The 20,126-nt window shown below is 41.5% G+C and overlaps 2 protein-coding genes across 4 annotated transcripts in view; one reads left to right on the top strand and one right to left on the bottom strand.

Annotated features, from left to right (window-relative positions):
- Positions 1–8,402: 8,402 nt before the first annotated feature.
- Positions 8,403–16,586, top strand: LOC306781034 (homeobox protein DBX1-B-like). Its single transcript, XM_079273666.1, has 5 exons — positions 8,403–8,811; positions 9,397–9,480; positions 14,441–14,487; positions 15,760–15,915; positions 16,087–16,586. The coding sequence occupies exons 1-5, from the start codon at positions 8,487–8,489 to the stop codon at positions 16,345–16,347; spliced, it is 873 nt and encodes a 290-aa protein (XP_079129792.1). The 5' UTR covers positions 8,403–8,486; the 3' UTR covers positions 16,348–16,586.
- Positions 16,587–17,256: 670 nt separating this feature from the next.
- Positions 17,257–20,126, bottom strand: part of LOC306781911 (cytoskeleton-associated protein 5-like) — a 46,683-nt gene continuing 43,813 nt past the window's right edge. For all 3 annotated transcript variants that reach the window (XM_079275025.1, XM_079275026.1, XM_079275027.1), the window contains one exon: positions 17,257–18,444. In XM_079275025.1, the coding sequence (XP_079131151.1) occupies positions 18,187–18,444 (258 nt within the window). In that variant the 3' untranslated portion in view covers positions 17,257–18,186. The remainder of the gene's footprint in view (positions 18,445–20,126) is intronic.

Here is a 20,126-nt window from a genome sequence, read left to right as displayed (position 1 = left end):
GTTTGACTCGAAATGGACCATAATGTACGAAATGATCAAGCTGTATTGAAGAAGACTTGAAACTAGAGATTGAGACCATAAACTCATGTTTACAATGTTTACTGAGGTAATAAATCAAGAGAGAAGTAGAGTCATCTTCTCATAGACTTCTATACAACCAGAGGAGTCGCCCCCTGGTGGACACGAGAGAGAATGCAGCTTTAAGACTCTTAAACATGGCTTCACTTGTCAGACCTGGAGGTTGCTGTCTGCATAAATAGAAACATGGTGTCTAACAAACGTTTAAAAAGCCACGCTGCTGATTTTGTTGCTGTCGCAGTCGCTTCCATCACATTTCATAAGGATACGGTCAAGGAGAGTCAAAAGAGGAGCGGTCATGTGTTGTATCATTTGGGCTCAGCAGGATGAAAGGCTCTCTTGTTGATGCACAAGCGTAGAAGTTCTGTCAGGTCGACAACATCCGACTCAGCCATGAAGCACCGGCGGACAACATCCCTTTATTTCTCGCAACGTCTGCTGGAACCCTCAAACATGGCAACTCAAGTTGCACTGCGCTTGTGTCCCATAGCTCAGGACCGCTTCCTAGCCGTCATCAGCCTTGGACACGGTAAACGCCGATGGAACCTGAACACAGCATCCCAACACACTAGACCTCTCAGTGTCACTGTAATGAGGTCATAGACACACGTCACTTCCTGCATCTGCTTCACTCTCAGCTTTTACACTTTGTGTTCAGGTTTGGTTTCTACAGTCATTTTTGCGATATCACTCATTGAGTATTAGCTGGGATATGACTATGCACAGTTTGTTGTTTACATCACAGTCACTCTGGATTATTTAAAGTTCAAAGTAAAACCAAAACGATGGTTTGAAAGAAACTAAGACCCGGACGGGAGCTGCAGAGACGGTGATGCTTCTCTGCAGTGTGACACGTCCTCATCTCATTCTTTGTTCAGATAACAATGAGCAGCTAAACGTAGAATTCACTTCCAGTCAGTTCACCTCGTGGACCAACAAACATGTATTCCATTCGGCTACATTCTTTTCTTATTATATCATTATGTTATTATAATCATCTGTTTAAAATCCGTGATATTTATACACATATCATAGACATATGATAAAATATAATAAATATTCTCATGCAGCTTCTTCTTCCCAATGCTTTGAAAGCTGATATTCACAGTTTGATGATGTCACTGACAACCATAACAGAACTACAGTGAGTCTGAATGGAACAACTCTCAGTGTGTCATTCAGTATTGTTCTGCATTGTCTTTTCCACTGCAAAACAGTACATTGAGGGAACAGGTGCATTGAGGGTGACACACACGCACACGCACGCACACACACACACTCTCTCTCTCTCTCTCTTTCTCTCTCTGAGGGGCTTTATCCCAGGCCTTGTGTCTTTCTCTCCCTCCACAGAGCGAGGTGATGTTTAATGGAAAGTTAATATGGCTTTAATGCTTGTCGTCGCACTTCGACACTGAAGGCCCCACTAATCCACTCTGTTCCACACTGCCTGGCCCAGGGACACGCAGAGGGACAGAGAGAGTGAGAGAGTGGGAGAGTGAGAGAGTGGGCTCCAGGAGGAGTGAGAGAGAGTGGAGAGAGACGATACTATTGGCAGTTGTATTGAAACAGTATACAATATTTCCACGATGACATTTCACCTTTTTACGAGCTCATGTCACTCTAATATTCTCGCTCTCTCGCATTCTGAACTTGTGACTTTTCTATTTCTGAAGCGAGGCACCAACCTGCATGGTTATGCATCCCTCTGTCACTGTAAACCCTGGTACTGATGTGCCTACAGTGCTTAATGTTGTTAACACAATGAACTTTTTGTCCTCGCTACACCTTTCTAGTCTACAGTTGCTTCATGGAAGTTTTTAGCAACACTGCGCAACTTTGGTTGCTATCAATTAGCATATCAATTAATATATGTGGAACAAAACTATGCAACACAACAGCAAGTTGAAGTTGTCAGAGGCGATACTGTGATTTCAGATCATTCTGGTGAGATGTTTGAGTAGATGGAGACGGTGAAGGCAGTGTGGCTGCACAGGACAGAGAGCGACCTCCTTCTTGGTGTTTGTGTTTGGTGGCTGGTACGAGTGCACCACGTTATATCCAGCAAACACGGAACGCTCACAGGGACGTCTCCGTCACATACATGTGAGAAAGTATGTCACATGTTGCATTGTCAGGAAATGGAGGATGTTCATGCACGTGAAGAACCGCCCATTTACATTATTACATTATTACATTACATTATTACATTATTACATTACATTACATTACATTACATTACATTACATTACATTACATTATTACATTATTACATTACATTATTACATTATTGCATTACATTATTACATTATTACATTGCATTATTACATTACATTATTACATTATTACATTACATTATTACATTATTACATTACATTATTACATTACATTATTACATTATTATATTACAGTACCACATTATTACATTATTACATTACATTATTACATTACATTATTACATTACATTATTACATTATTACATTGCATTATTACATTACATTATTACATTATTACATTACATTATTACATTATTACATTACATTATTACATTACATTATTACATTATTACATTGCATTATTACATTACATTATTACATTACATTATTACATTACATTATTACATTAAAGTACCACATTATTACATTATTACATTACATTATTACATTACATTATTACATTACATTATTACATTACATTATTACATTGTTACATTATTACATTTCATTATTACATTATATTATTACATTATTACATTACATTACATTATTACATTATTACATTACATTATTACATTACAGTACCACATTATTACATTATTACATTATTACATTACATTACGTTACATTACATTATTACATTATTACATTACATTACATTATTACATTATTACATGACATTATTACATTACAGTAAGGCAAGGCAAGTTTGTTTGTATAGCACATTTCAACAACAAGGTAATTCAAAGTGCTTCACATAAAACCATTAAAAACATCAAAACATAAGGCAAAAGAAAATGAGATTTAAAAACAATTAAGAACATTCATTGCATTAAAACATTTTTTTTTTTAAACAGTGTAAGAAATAAAATACAGGAGTAAAATGCAGGAAATTGATGAATATATTAATTGAATGTGGAACCTTTTTGCCACTATTCATTTCTTTCAGTTTACCTTCTAAATCCCCTCATAACATTTTAAGTTCAGCGGCACTTAATGAGCCATTTTCTGGAAACCCAAACTCTTCTGACCAGTATGGAAGACATTCCAAACATGCCTCTCCATGTTTTTGTCGCATTAATTCAACAATCGGACCTTCCGGTTCCGCTGATTTTGAACTTTTTCCACCCATGTTACCTTCTTGTGGCCGTCGACGTTATCTTAGTACAATGCAATTGTCACTGCAAAGTTGAGTTTCCTTATACATCGGAAAAACTTCACAAAAACCTAGTCTGAAATTCACGCATTACGTTATTACCGACGAATCTTATTCTATCAAGTACATTAGTAGAATTCACGTATCAAGGTAAATAATCTTATTTCAACTTATTTGAGTAGAGACAAGATTAATGTTACGATCTCAAAAAGTTCCTTTATTTTGAGTTAAAATCGTTATCGTAAAATGTCACTTCGTTCTCTTCATAAAGTACAATGCAATCGTCACTGCAAAGTTGAGTTTCTTTATACACAGTACCACATTATTACATTATTACATTACATTATTACATCATTATATTACATTACATTATTACATCATTACATTACATTACATTATTACATTACATTATACCATTATATTATTACATTACATTATTATATTACAGTACCACATTATTATATTATTACATTATTACATTATTACATTATTACATTACGTTACATTACATTATTACATTATTACATTACATTGCATTACATTATTACATTATTACATTACATTATTACATTACGTTACATTACATTATTATATTACATTACATTGTTACATTATTACATTATTACATCATTACATTATTACATCATTACATTACATTATTACATCATTACATTACATTATTACATTACATTATTACATTACATTATTACATTATTACATGATTATATTACATTACATTATTACATTATTACATTACATTATTACATCATTACATCATTACATTACATTACATTATTACATTACATTACATTGCATTATTACATTACATTACATTATTACATTACATTGTTACATTATTACGTGACATTACATTATTACATTACATTATTACATTATTACATTACATTATTACATCATTACATTACATTATTACATTACATTACATTACATTATTACATTACATTATTACATTACATTATTACATCATTACATTACATTGTATTATTACATCATTACATTACATTATTACATCATTATATTATATAATATTATTACATCATTACATTACATTATTACATTACATTATTACATTACATTATTACATTACATTATTACATTACATTACATTACATTATTATATCATTATATCATTACATCATTACATTACATTACATTATTACATTACATTGCATTACATTACATTGCATTATTACATTACATTATTACATTACATTGTTACATTATTACGTGACATTACATTATTATATTACATTACATTATTACATTATTACATTAAATTATTACATCATTACATTACATTATTACATTACATTACATTATTACATTATTACATTACATTATTACATTGCATTATTACATTGCATTATTACATTATTACATTATTATATTATTACATTATTACATTACATTATTACATCATTACATTACATTGTATTATTACATCATTACATTACATTATTACATCATTACATTACATAATATTATTACATCATTACATTACATTATTACATTACATTATTACATTACATTATTACATTATTATATTATTACATTACATTATTACATTACATAATATTATTACATCATTACATTACATTATTATATTACATTACATTATTACATTACATTATTACATTGCATTATTACATTATTACATTATTATATTATTACATTACATTATTACATTACATAATATTATTACATCATTACATTACATTATTACATTACATTATTACATTACATTATTACATTACATTATTACATTGCATTATTACATTGCATTATTACATTATTATATTATTACATTACATTATTACATTACATTACAGTCATTTAGCAGACTTTTTATCCAAAGCGACTTACAATTCAGATTCTATCACATTCACACCTAGGCACAGGAAGGGAGCATGTTTGGGGTTAAGTGTGTTTCTCAATGACACATCGACATGCGACTAGCGGAGCCGGGAATCGAACCGCCGACCCTCTGATTGAAGGACGGCCACATCATCTGTCTCTGCACACGAGATTGTGTTCTAAAAGTTGACGACTATTTTCTGTATTTACCCACAAAAAGTGGTCGGAAGACGAGAAAATATCTATAAAAGTTGAAGTCCATAACATTCATCATATTTTAAAAGTATACGCTTATTCTACATGAACTGTAAAAAGTATTAATAAACAAAAAAAGATATTAAACTCAATGAATCGTCTCTTCTGTTCTTTGGTATTTTTGTCATATACAGATAATGATGCCTGCTGGGTAATATGTTTGTTCACGTCTCCATCTGGTCACGTGACTCTGGTACGATGGACAGCAGCTGGTTCAGCTGAGCGAGCATCGTGTCCTTCAGTCAGAGAAGCTTCAGGAAGAAGCCGGGTTCATTGTAGACCGAACCACCGAACCACCGTTCACCAGCGCACATGATGTGATGTTCTGTACATGACACCTGCCACACTCCGTGATGAACATCGTCGCCCAGAAACTCTTCTGCCTCTGATGAGTAAAGCATATCGATGTATGTAGTTTCACGTCGCATGCAAGCTGAGCTCTGTGCCTTTAAGACAAACAGAGGGAAACGACTTAACAAGCTTCTTGTGAAACATTCATCCCATCATTCTGACAACACGTTCCAGTCAGCATTGTCTCTTTGCTTTGTTTGCTGCATTTTTGTTGAAACTTGGAGGCTTAGAGCTTAACTAGTTACTTCACCACAGACACAGCCGTAGTTGTTTTCCCTCTTTGCATGTGTAACCAATCGGGCCAGTAAGGTGGGAGGCTTCCTGTTGTCAGACTTCAAGAGGCTAATAGCTTAGAAATGAGTCTTAACTGTGTTTAAGTCACCGACAGCTGTTGTGCTGGTTAAGAATCGAGCAGCAGGCCGGCCTGTCTGTCGGACCAGCAGCAGACATTAGTTCTGCTGATGCCCATGTTCCCTCCCAGGGAACCATCTGCTCCACTTCAGTACAATAGAGGGATTTTCTGAAGGAATAAAATGCTTTGAACGCAACTATTTCTCTCTCTCCCTCCCTCCCTCTCTCTCTCCCTCTCTCTCTCTGGTTCTGGTTAAGGTGCGATATTTCACGGCAGGACGGCCACTCAGAAATCTTCTGCATATTTAATGAGTGGTTGTTTTTATTGAAGAGTGGATCATTTCATCTTGATGACTTCAAAATGATCTGATCTAAGTGGGTATAGATTTGGGCCTGAGATGTCTGAAGAATGAGAAGGCTGCTATGTTGAGTGGGGTGAAGCCTCCTGGTTAAAGCTGCTGGAGCATGTGGCCACTATGGAGGTAAAGGCACAGGTGCCTCGGTTGGTTCGGTATCTTATGTTCGGCGTATGTCAGACCACACACGACCGTCCAGCAGCAGCTCCTCTGGTTCTAACCTCCTCAGCAGTAAAGATGCAGAATGGACTTGTGACCCGAAAAGTTGGTCCGAAAACATTTGAGGAGTCAGCGTCAGCTGTCAATGGATGTGGAGCAGAGTGCTGCAGGACAAGACGCCACGCCTTGTAATCAGTTAATTCATTCAGTCCTTCCTGAGCGTCATGCTCACCAGGACGTCATGCTGGTGAGCCGGTGGAAGAGAAGGAGGAACGATGGTGGCTTCAGAGCTCACGGAGGATGAACGGAGAGGAGAGCAGCACACGCTCAAATGCCATCAGTCACAGGTCTTATCAAGAGAGTCAAGAGAGACCAGATCTTCTCTGAAAGTCTTTGTTCCTCTCTCACCTCGATCTTTGTGAAGTCCAAACACCACCACCGCCTTCTCTCACAATCACAAACTCAATCTATAAGAAGACATCAATGCCAAAGGTCACAAACATTTTGCCTACTGCCGAGATCTGAACGACGATTTCCTCCGTTCAGCCTAAAGCAGCATGCCAGGGGGCATTCAGGGGCAGTGGGTGCTCTGTGCCTCATTTTACACTCATTCAAGTCAACGGGGACATTCAGACGATCACATGATCAAAGGAGGCAGAACAAAGCTGACTTTAAGTCTCGCTCCCTTTCAGTCCTTTTAAGTGCAGGACACCAAGGACACCAAGGACACCTGTTTTCAACTTGACTGGATGACTAATCGATGATGATGATGACGATGATGATGATGATGATGAAACAACCTGGATTTAAGTAGAAAAATAAGTGCTGTTCTTTTTTGGGGGAAATCCCACAGAAAACGTCCAGATCCTGAAATGATTTAATTGACTTTAAGTGACTTGAATAAATATGAGCATTGTTAATTATCATAATCATTATTCTCACAGGCCTGTGATGATGCACAAGAGACTGGGGTTGTTGTTATTATGATTATTCAATTCAATTCAATTTATTTTTGTACAGCCCAAAATCACAAATTAGCCTCAGAGGGCTTTACAATCTGTCCCTATTGTTGTTATTATTATTCATATTATTAATATATTTAGTTGAACTGTGCTAGTGGTGGGGTGTCCTTGTCTGAACACAGCCTGTGTAAAGACACTAGTTCTGTGTATTCCTCTGTCGGCTGCATTCATGTGAGTGATTAGTCAACAGGGTCGAGTTCTTCAGAGGTTCTTCAATAAGAACACATATTATATTACAGCTGTCACAAATAATCCAATGGGTCAGACGTAAAACACCTTGATGTGTGCATCTCATCAGTATCATGCGTGCATGAATGACATTTATTACACACATGAATTACAATGAATACAGCAGATCAAACATGAGGGTTTGACTAAAGCATCAGAGGACGTTGACCAATCCCGTCAGCCTGGCCTACTGTTCAAAGAGACTCAGGCGGAGGCTGAGGGCAGAACTTGTGCGCGTGCACATGTGCACGTGTCTGAGTGTGAGTGTGTGTGTGTGTGTGTGCGTAGAAGTGACTGCCTTGTATAAAACCTCTCCAAGAGGGCGCAGAGGCGCACAGCGCGCAGAGTGACCGTGTCTGTGCGTCCCTCTTTATTTTCTCCTTCGAGGCTTCTCTGCAAACTAAACAAGAAAAAGTTGTAAACTGTTCCAGACTGGACGACCATGATGTTCCCCTGCAGCGCTCTGCCGCCTCCTCTGTACCCGAGCTCACTGCGTCCCGCTGCGGCTCTCTCCTCGCCCCTGAACCGCTCATTCCACTCAGGCTTCCTGGTGGAAGACCTCCTCCGGTTGAGCCAGCCGGTCAGCTACATACATAGGACCTTCTCTTCCACAACTCCCGGGGACATTCTCCCGCTCAGCGTGGGAGCGTGCGGCCCACCCCGGGCGTTAGGACCCAGCACAGAGCGCTCTGCGCACACTGCCCGCCCGGACTCCGGCTACCTGAAGTTCGGTGTTAGTGCGATACTGGCACCGCCGACACGGAGCGGTGAGTGTGAGGCCGGTGTACTGAACGACGATGATGATGATGATGATGATGATGATAGTTATGATGATAGTTATGATTCTTATGAAGGTAGAAGCTGCTGTTAGTAGCCTAATGATCAGTAGAATATGACAAAATATGTATTTCTATTATTATTGCGATGTTATTTATTATTATAATTATGATTATTATAATTTGTAGTGATAGTAGTATCTCACAATAGACTTTGCAATATCAACTCTCCGGCTCTGCAAACTGCTGCTCCTCTCTCTTGACAAAATAATGATAATAATAACAATAATAATCATAATAATACATTTCACGCATGAAGCGCCTCTCTTACACAGACAGAGGTCAGGCTCAGTAAATTAGCATATGGCCAATAAAAACACTGCCGAGCTGCATCAATCAGAAACAATTAAAAAATGTTATGTTATCTGTTTTTTCAATCAATTATTTGTCCCTAGGCCCAGTTATTAAAGTATTGCATATTTAAATGTTCCTTATATTTATCATTGTGATATATTTCCTGCTGACGTTGTGAAATATCAGCTCAGTCGATGTGTTCTTGTTCCGCTTGCTCCTCAGTCCAGAGTCTTCAGACCAAGTCCTTCCCTCTGCCTTTCTTTGATGGAGGCCTTCATCCTTTCATCAGAGCTTCCTATTTCACAGGTTGGTGGACTGAGAGTCATTTTCATCTCTTTAAAGATGAACATCTCTTTTACAAGAGGGATCTGAGAACACGCAACATTAACAAGAACACAAACGACACAATATACAGCAATTAAAAGAGTTACAAGAACCACAAACATCAGACTGAAGCTTAACATCTCCAAACATCACATATTCACACATTGATCCCTTTTACATAGGTCTCACTTCAGGTTGAGGATATGGACCTCACTTTCACTTTTCTATTTACAATATATTGCACAAATAAACAAGATCAGCGTCATAGTGCACTACGTGCACTACGTGCACTGTGAAGTTGCTCCTGTAGCTGTGCCTACGGTGTGATAGGATCTGAATTGTAAGTCGCTTTGGATCAAAGCGTCTGCTATGACTGTGATGACTGCTATGACTGTGATGACTGCTATGACTGTGATGACTGCTATGACTGCGATGACTGTGATGACTGCTATGACTGATGACTGTGATGACTGTGATGACTGTTATGACTGCTATGACTGTGATGACTGTGATGACTGCTATGACTGTGATGACTGCTATGACTGCTATGACTGTGACGACTGCTATAACTGTGATGACTGTGATGACTGCTATGACTGCGATGACTGCTATGACTGCGATGACTGCTATGACTGCTATGACTGCGATGACTGTGATGACTGCTATGACTGTGATGACTGTGATGACTGCTATGACTGCGATGACTGCTATGACTGCTATGACTGCGATGACTGCTATGACTGCTATGACTGCGATCACTGCTATGACTGCGATGACTGCGATGACTGCGATGACTGCGATGACTGCTATGACTGCGATGACTGCTATGACTGCTATGACTGCGATGACTGCTATGACTGCGATGACTGCTATGACTGCTATGACTGCGATGACTGCGATGACTGCTATGACTGCGATGACTGCTATGACTGCGATGACTGCTATGACTGCGATGACTGCTATGACTGCGATGACTGCGATGACTGCTATGACTGCTATGACTGCGATGACTGCGATGACTGCTATGACTGCGATGACTGCTATGACTGCGATGACTGCTATGACTGCGATGACTGTGATGACTGCTATGACTGTGATGACTGCTATGACTGCGATGACTGCGATGACTGCTATGACTGCGATGACTGCTATGACTGCTATAACTGTGATGACTGCTATGACTGCGATGACTGCTATGACTGCGATGACTGCGATGACTGCTATGACTGCGATGACTGCTATGACTGCTATGACTGCGATGACTGCTATGACTGCGATGACTGCTATGACTGCGATGACTGCGATGACTGCTATGACTGCTATGACTGCGATGACTGCGATGACTGCGATGACTGCGATGACTGCGATGACCGCGATGACCGCGATCACTGCTATGACTGCGATGACTGCTATGACTGCGATGACTGCGATGACTGCTATGACTGCGATGACTGCGATGACTGCTATGACTGCGATGACTGCTATGACTGCGATGACTGCGATGACTGCTATGACTGCTATGACTGTGATGACTGCGATGACTGCGATGACCGCGATCACTGCTATGACCGCGATGACCGCTATGACCGCGATGACCGCGATGACCGCTATGACTGCGATGACTGCTATGACTGCTATGACTGCGATGACTGCTATGACTGCGATGACTGCTATGACTGCTATGACTGCGATGACTGCGATGACTGCTATGACTGCGATGACTGCGATGACTGTGATGACTGCGATGACTGCTATGACTGCGATGACTGCGATGACTGCGATGACTGCTATGACTGCGATGACTGCTATGACTGCGATGACTGCGATGACTGCTATGACTGCGATGACTGCTATGACTGCGATGACTGCGATGACTGCTATGACTGCGATGACTGCTATGACTGCTATGACTGCGATGACTGCTATGACTGCGATGACTGCTATGACTGCGATGACTGCGATGACTGCTATGACTGCGATGACTGCTATGACTGCGATGACTGCTATGACTGCGATGACTGCTATGACTGCTATGACTGCGATGACTGCTATGACTGCGATGACTGCTATGACTGCTATGACTGCTATGACTGCGATGACTGCTATGACTGCGATGACTGCGATGACTGCTATGACTGTGATGACTGCGATGACTGCTATGACTGTGATGACTGCTATGACTGCGATGACTGTGATGACTGCTATGACTGCGATGACTGCTATGACTGCTATGACTGTGATGACTGTGATGACTGCTATGACTGCGATGACTGCTATGACTGCTATGACTGCGATGACTGCGATGACTGCTATGACTGTGATGACTGCTATGACTGTGATGACTGTGATGACTGCTATGACTGCTATGACTGCGATGACTGCTATGACTGCGATGACTGCGATGACTGCTATGACTGCGATGACTGCTATGACTGCGATGACTGCGATGACTGCTATGACTGCGATGACTGCTATGACTGCGATGACTGCGATGACCGCGATGACCGCTATGACCGCTATGACCGCGATGACCGCGATGACCGCTATGACCGCGATGACCGTGATGACTGCTATGACTGCGATGACTGTGATGTAATGTAATGAATGTAATGAATGAAGTGGGGTTACAGTACAGATGTGTGTCAGACCTCCAGCTGTCTGTAAAATATGATGCCTCCATATCTAACATTTGGCGCTGAACATTTCAAACTGATATTGATTAATATATGAATGAATTATTTCATGGATATACCTGATTGATACGTTATCTGTGACTACAGCTGTTGATCAGATCTCACTGATGATGTGACAGCTTGTGATTATGAGCTGCACATGTTACCAGCTGATGCTAATAATGATGCTGATGATGCTGATGTGGTCTCAGCCGTTTAGCATGGGAATTCCCTGGACAGCTTGGAATCAGCTCCGCCAATTTGAAGGTCTGTTAAGCGGCGCACTGACTGCTGACATTAGCACCAGTTGTCCCAATCTACAAATTAGTCCAGTTTGTCACGCTCTCAACAGATCAGTGCGGTTTGTCACGCTCTAATGTGAGGCGGGTTTCTTCCCAGCTCAGGAACTCAGCGCCTCTTCATGCGCCGTCGTTTTCCCACCAAGCCCCTCTGCAACCACAAAGATCCCTCACCGTGACCAATACAGCCAAAACCACACACACACACACACACACACACACACTAGCTCTCACACACACTCACACACACATTGATTTGATTTATTGATTTGATTGTACACATATGAACATGTAGAAGGAAGAGCTTTGATAAGTAGCTCATGAAGAGCGCTAAGCTGTGTCATTATACTGACCTGTCTTTAATGGGCCTGTAATATACTGGCCTGTCTTTAATGGGCCTGTAATATACTGGCCTGTCTTTAATGGGCCTGTAATATACTGGCCTGTCTTTAATGGGCCTGTAATATACTGGCCTGTCTTTAATGGGCCTGTAATATACTGGCCTGTCGACGGCCTTTTCCACTCTGTTCATTACAACACAATCACTTTTCTCTGTGCATTTGCAGCCCATACACGCCTCCTTCATGCCTGATTAGAGGCAGTGTGGGCTGAGCTGTGGAGAGCCCGTCTCATTAGCATACACTCTGTTTCCACTGCTGGACAAATTGGGGCTTTTTAACGCCAGATTTCAGGCAGAACAAGTATATTATCGGCAGCATGTGTGCTGATGATGGAATCAGAAGGGACGACTCGTTGCTGAGATCCTGAGGAACGTAGAAGTTCAGCAGAAATCCTGCTAAAGCAGCTTCAAAGCTTCTCGTCATGAATCACATTCAAACGTATCCGTTCAGAAACTGCAGTTTTACTAAATAAACAAGGACATCAAGAAAGTATGATAGATCGATAGGCTGATTGATTTCTAACATTTTCGACACATTAAAGGCACAAACAATGAAAAAGAAGCAGAAACACCAGAAGGCTCAGTTGGTAGATGTTCTCTTCTGGTCCTCTGACTTCACTTCAGAGCGCTTTAACACGACACCTCATCATTCACCCGTTCACACACTGGTGACTGCTCAGAATGGTACGAGTCAACCTTCAAGATGCTCAGAAACTCTTCATCAGAGGACACAATTATAATTAAAGTTATTAATGCAAAGAATTGTTAATTCATCAAATTGTACAATGAATTGTGGAATGAAACTGTTTCATCTTTAGCAGTGGATACAGAAACAACTGCACGGAAATGTAAAGCCCAACATTATGACTCATGCACTCATCATCATCATCCTCATCCAGTAGCTGCTCAAAGCTGCTGTAAACCATCTGTGTGTCTCAATGTTAGAAATCAACCAATGAATCCATCTATTGTTGCAGTAAGCATCAAACTAAATCATATGTAATGTTAGTACCACAGTATAGTTGAAGGTCATGATTGAGGTATGAATGGCTCACCTACCTGTGCATCTGTTCAGAGGAGCTTCTCTCCTCAGGCTCTTTACCTCCGTACTTTATCCTCATCCTCAACATACTTTCTTCTTTGTGTGTATTTACTTATGTAGCAAAATGACTTTAAACTTCATTTTGTTGTGCGATGACAATGAAGGAACCTTGTAACCTCGTTTTGATGGCTTGCTGTTCGATAATGAGCTCAACTAGTTCTCCATCTTTTATAAACCTAATGACGTCGATCGTTTCTTCTTTGTCCGCGTCGGCTGTTTCTGGGAATTTGGGAGTTAAAGCCACCAGCAGCTGTTCAGTGGTCCTGTCACAGCTCCGGGATATGTTTTTGTAGACTCAATCTCCTCAGAGTTGGCTACAGGGGTCCCAAGGGTCTTACAGAATTTGATTCATTGTTATTTCATTTATTTTTCATCATTAGCCAGATGCAGAATGCACGATGACAACTATAATGCAGTGTTTCCATGAGATGATACAGGGATGGCTTATGAATCTCTTTCGTCCCTCCAGCCTCGTCCTCTGTGGTTCCTGTCCCGGGAACGTTTTCATGGCCCCTGGCCCTAGGGCTGGGCGATATGGCCTAAAAAAAAAATCTCCGATTTTTTTTACAAAAAATCCGATTCACGATTTAAATCGATTTTTTTCCCCCAAAATTTTTTGCAGATGACAGAAGCTGTTGAAAACAATTTTTTCTTTTATTTTGTGATGATTTTCCCAAGTAGGTTGATAAAAATAAAGTGCAAACAAAACCTGAACATTGTAGAAAGGTGCCTGTAGTATACAAAAAGTATTTGGTCACTCTTTTGTTTGCCTGAATCATTTAAATATAAAATTAAATTAAACATAACATTAAATGGCATTAAATAGTAGCCTTCCATTGTAAACAACTGTGCAAATGTAACTTTTTACAGTAAGCTTTTCTAACTGAATACACTGATACAAACACAGCATGAAATAAAATGTATATGACCCTTTAACATTCACATTTTCAAAAGTGCAACATCTGATCTAACATCAACATAACATATTTTGCACAGTAAATAAGTGCATGTAAACAAAATCAAGTGCATTCACAACATAACCAACAGTATTAAACAGTAGTGCATGTTTTTTCTAAATATTTTTTGCCAGGAAGACAAGCCTGTCTACTACCTCTGGCTTCAGGCATGCACGGTGGCATGTAACAATGCCCCCCCCCCCCACACACTGAAAAGCCTCTCAGAGGGGGCACTTGTAGCTGGCACAGAGAGGTATTTCTTTGCTAAAGTACTTAGCCTTGGAAAGTTAAGTTGGTGACGCTTCCACCAGTCAAGTGGATCGGTGTCTGGGTCAACCTGCTGGACCACAGGTCAGTTGTTGCGGAGTAGAATGACATCCCCTCCAGCTCCGCAGAGATCCTTTGGCGTGTACTATTGTACAGCCGAGGCAAGGCAACGTCAGAAAAATGTTTACGGCTTGGTAGCACGTACCTGGGGTCCAAAGCTTTGAGACGGTGAATAAACCCCGGCTTTTCCACGGTGTATATGGGCACCATATCTTTTGCGATATACATCGCGACTGCATCCGTGATGGCTTTCCACCGGGCACTCTTCTTCTCATGCGGAGTACAGTTGGTGAATGTCTCCAAAATGCTGGGTTGTTTTTGTGAGGTGGCGGCGGCAGCAGTGAAGCTGCTGGCCGCCATTGTTTTAGTTTGTAAACAATGCGCGCGCACTCTACTACGGGAAAAAGGGGTGGGGGCGATTTTCTCGATTTTCAATAAAACACATCGCCTTAAAGCACACATTCGAATTAATCGATTAAATCGATTTATCGCCCAGCCCTACCTGGCCCCCAGAGGGAAGCCCAGGAGGGGCATGCTGAGGCGGGCTGTGTTCTCAGACCTCCAGAGGAAGGCCCTGGAGAGAACCTTCCAGAGGCAGAAATACATCAGCAAACCAGACAGGAAGAAACTCGCCAGTAAACTGGGACTCAAAGACTCCCAGGTACAGTACCCCTCAAGGACCATTTCATCTTGTCCAATGCATTGAACACGTTCACGTTACATAATGAGCCAGCGCCCCATGGCTCTCATATTGTGTATTTAAAAACGTGAACGAGGTTATTCGTCGATGAGGTCAGTGACATTCACACACTGGCTTTCTTGTCCTTTGAAGGTGAAAATCTGGTTCCAGAATCGCAGGATGAAATGGAGGAACTCCAAAGAGCGGGAGCTGCTGTCGACAGGTGGCTGTCGCCAGCAGACCCTCCCCACCAAAACCAATCCCCACCCAGACCTCACTGATGTAGGCAGCACCCACTGCCACGAGTCCCGTCTTCACCACCATCATCATCACCACCATCTTTCCTCTCCGTCAGAGTCCGGCAAACAGTCGGAGCTCTCAGAGTCAGACAGTGAAGAAATCACCGTGTCATAAGAGGCAGACATCTGCCCACAACATCTGGTTAGACTCTCAAACAGCAGCCTCCTCTGAAGACCCCGTCAGCTGTGAAGGACTCCACAAACTGGTGAATGGAGGTGAAAACCACAAGTGCTTGAATCTTCTCTGTACATAGCTACAGCTACTCCGCCATGTCTGTACAGCGCTGTTTATATGACTTATATGTAGTCCAGTAAATAGAGTATACGGAGTTATTTTAGATATTTGTAGATTGAACTGTCCAAAACTCTTAAATATACAAAGTGGTCTTTTGATGCATATCTGTATTCTTTACATTTTCTCAAATAAATCTTGACAAGTGCCATTTCGTGTCCTGCTTCATGAACTCTGTTCCTAGCACGTCTGATATTAAACTAGACAGCACAGGCTGTTTGCCGTTAGCTTAGCTCTGGTTAAGGTTGAAGACCGACAGCGGAACCAGCACAGCCCACAACCTGCAGCTCAGCGAGTCGCCAGTGAAGAGCGGTGACCTAAGGTCATCATAGAGGAGCTGCCACTACATGACCTCTGACCTTCTACAGTGTGACAGTCAGGAATCAACCATTTATTGCCATTGTATGTTGAACATACAAGGAATTTGACATGACGGGAGGTGCGTAACATTTAACAAGCTGCGAGATCACGTGACTGTATGGAGACATTATCTGACATTGGCAGCCATGGAGAAGAGGAGGGGGGGGGGGCTGTGTGAGTGATACATTAATCCGGAGGTCTGTCAGTGTGTGAATGACGTGTAGTGGTAAATAGACTCCTCCTCCGACCACTCAACGCATTCCCCACTCCACGTCCTCCGCAGCCCGCAGGAGGGTGAGGGGTCCGGCCCACGGACAGGAGCACCGCTTCAGTAACACACAGCTGAATAAAGAAAAACCGCAAAATCACAGCTGGATTGTTAAAAAAAACAAACTTTATTTCCATTTTCCACTATGGATTATACAAGGAAAGCAACAACGTAGGACCAGCACACACAATCAAATTAAAAACAATGTTAGTGTTTTTTTTCCTTCTTTCAGATAACAGACAAGACCATCATCACAAGACAATCGCACGGCTTCATGTTGCTGTGGAAATGCAGCTCAAAGTACTTTGTGGCAGGAAAAATATCTAAAATTGATAGAAATCAGACATCCGTATTTGCACGGAGCTATTAGCCACCAAACAATGCTAATCTGACAATTCTCCTTTGCTGTTACAGACAGAAAATGTTAACTTTCTGCAAGTAATCCAAATCATCAGATGCTCCCAGTGCGGAGAATTACAAACTGATACTATGACAGTGTTCAGCCACAAGGGGGCGGTCACACGCTGCATTTACACAGCGACACTTTGCGCTCTTCACCAGCATCTCCTTCTGAACCAGCAGCAGCGCCGCTGTACATCATGTGAAACAACTTTTAAATATGTACAAACATATTGTGCAGGGATATTGAAACAGAGCGGAAGATTACCATTTAATTATCAGAATAAAACGTGTACATGAGTAGAGGGTGGGAGGCAGCCTGAAAGAAAGCTGGGACGGGACGGCAAGATGGATCTGTACAGACTGAGAATTAATAACATCAAAGCTTACTGCTAGACTGAAGTTTGAGTCTCGATCTGAAAGTTCTCGTCTACGTCATACATATCAGATTAAGGTGCGTTTGATGTCTGATCACTTACAGGCACAGTGGGTGGAGTCAGGTGTGTTTTGTCTGCTGCTACCTGGTTTGTTTAACTGCTTCCTGTTTCCGTCCACCAGAACATGAAGATAAACACAGACCGGGTTTTCTACCACCAGCTGAACTCCACAGGCTCTGAGATGGAATGAGGTGCTCCTTACTGCCGGTTGCTCTTGATCCTCTCCAGACGTTTCTTCAGGTCGTCCAGATTGGCCGCCGGTGAAGCTGAGCGGGCGTGCGTCGGGGAATGGGATTGTGCGTTGTGTTCCTGCTGGTACAGCTCTCTGGACTCTTTCAGCTGAGACAGCTTACTGTGGAGCATGTCGGTGGACGAGGCCACCGGCGGCTTGGAGGACAGCAGGGAGGACATGGGAGGTCGCTGCTGAGGCTCGTCCTCGCTGCCACCGACACCCTGCTGCAGTAGAAAGGGGAAGACTTGGGTCAGCTGCCATCAGGAGCACACAGTCAATGGTAAACTACAAAGTGTAACGTGCTGCAGCAGAACACCAATTCAAATAATATTCCAAATGTCATCGGAAGCAACATGTTCAGCAGGTGTTTTGTACAAAGCACAAGTTGAACTGCTTTGTAGAGCAGCAGGAGGGAAAGGAAGACCAACCCAGCTCACATCAACTCAGATATTACTCAGTGATGTATCGAGATTAATCATGACATTCCAGAGTACTGGTACACTGCATCTATTGATTAACTGCACATTTGATGGATTTACCAGCAAGTTAACAGTCAGGGATTTAGTTGCGATGGTCTAGATCGGGGGGGGCAAACTTTCTGGCTCGGGGGCCACATTGAGTTCTAAAATGTGACAGACGGGCCGGGAGCAGATGAATGGAGTGTTTGTGTGAACTTATATAAATTACAAGTAAAATGTAATTCCAGTGGGAACAGTGCTGTTGGTCACCCTTTTTAACCAGTGCGTCAACGTTTGGTGTCAGTTTGGTTGTGGCAATTCTCAGAACAGATCTGAGGTGTTCATCAGTTAGCTGGGCTCTTACACCGTATTTTTTTATTGCATAAATGCCTATTTTATCATGCACTTCATTATTAAGCAGTCATTTTTGACACAGAGTTTTTAGTGTAAAGGTCAATGACTGTGGTCTTTTTAGCAGTTTGATTCTTTGAAGGGATCATACAGATATTTAACTGTCACATGTAACATGATCAGAGCTCTGCAAAGTCTTTCCTCATCTCTCCCCCCTGTGTCACGGTGTGGGTGCATCTCACTGGCGTCAGGAAACGTATCAGAATACCCTTATTTTATTGGTTAAACTGCATCACGTGACGTGATTTACAACGCATTGGTCGGTGTTTTTCCTGCACAGCTGAACAAAGTGCCGTAAATGCTGGAAAGGAGAGTGAATAACGCCGCTGCATAAAGCAAAGGTCACTGAAAACGGGTCCGCGACGAACCACCAGTTAAGAATCACTGGTCTGCAGGATGGTGACGAGCGGTGAACAGCTGTTTGTGTGGCGTGTCTTCCGTCTCTTCCAGTTTCCTTCGCCTACATTCCCCTGGGTCCTAAGCCCCTCCCTGTACAGCTTGTTATCACCTCTTTGCACCAACGTACATTTATAACAAATACCACGCATATTACGGTAATCAGCGTTATTATGTGTCAAACTATCGGTGCATCTCCGGTCTGTCTTTGTTCATCCTGCATCGCTCTGTTCTGTTCTTTAATGGAACATTACTGGAGTACGGAGCCTCTCCCAGCTGTTAGCAGACTGTTGTGCTAGCAAGCAGGCTCGCGAGCGAGCTGTACCCAGCATGCAGTTCAGCGGTGAAATTTTATAAATGTACAATTATTAGTGTTACAAATTGTTTATGTGTCAGACTGTTGTGTGCTGTGGTGTGTTTCTCTGTTACAGAGCGTTAGTTGTGGGTTGTTCATTGTTGTGTTATAAAGTTATGACCATGACTAGAGTTCCCTCAATACATATAAGACAACTAGCGCTGACCACTGTGCGATAGCAGCAAAGAATACATTTAGCTGCCTGTTGAAAGCAGACAGCAGTTGTTTCGGCTATGATGTGTGTGAAGAATTCATATCACACGGGAAAAACCCCGGTATACTGCCC

Source organism: Melanostigma gelatinosum (genome assembly GCF_949748355.1).
Source record: "Melanostigma gelatinosum genome assembly, chromosome: 1".
Taxonomy (NCBI): domain Eukaryota; kingdom Metazoa; phylum Chordata; class Actinopteri; order Perciformes; family Zoarcidae; genus Melanostigma; species Melanostigma gelatinosum.
Note: the sequence above shows the minus strand (reverse complement) of the source record. Positions and strands in the feature narration are given on the sequence as shown.

Coding starts and splice junctions, on each gene's coding strand:
- LOC306781034 (XM_079273666.1), top strand. CDS start 8,487: ATGATGTTCCCCTGCAGCGCTCTGCCGCCTCCTCTGTACCCGAGCTCA. Junction 9,481..14,440: donor CAGAGCTTCCTATTTCACAG/GTTGGTGGACTG, acceptor TCGTCCCTCCAG/CCTCGTCCTCTGTGGTTCCT. Junction 14,488..15,759: donor GAACGTTTTCATGGCCCCTG/GCCCTAGGGCTG, acceptor CAGCCCTACCTG/GCCCCCAGAGGGAAGCCCAG.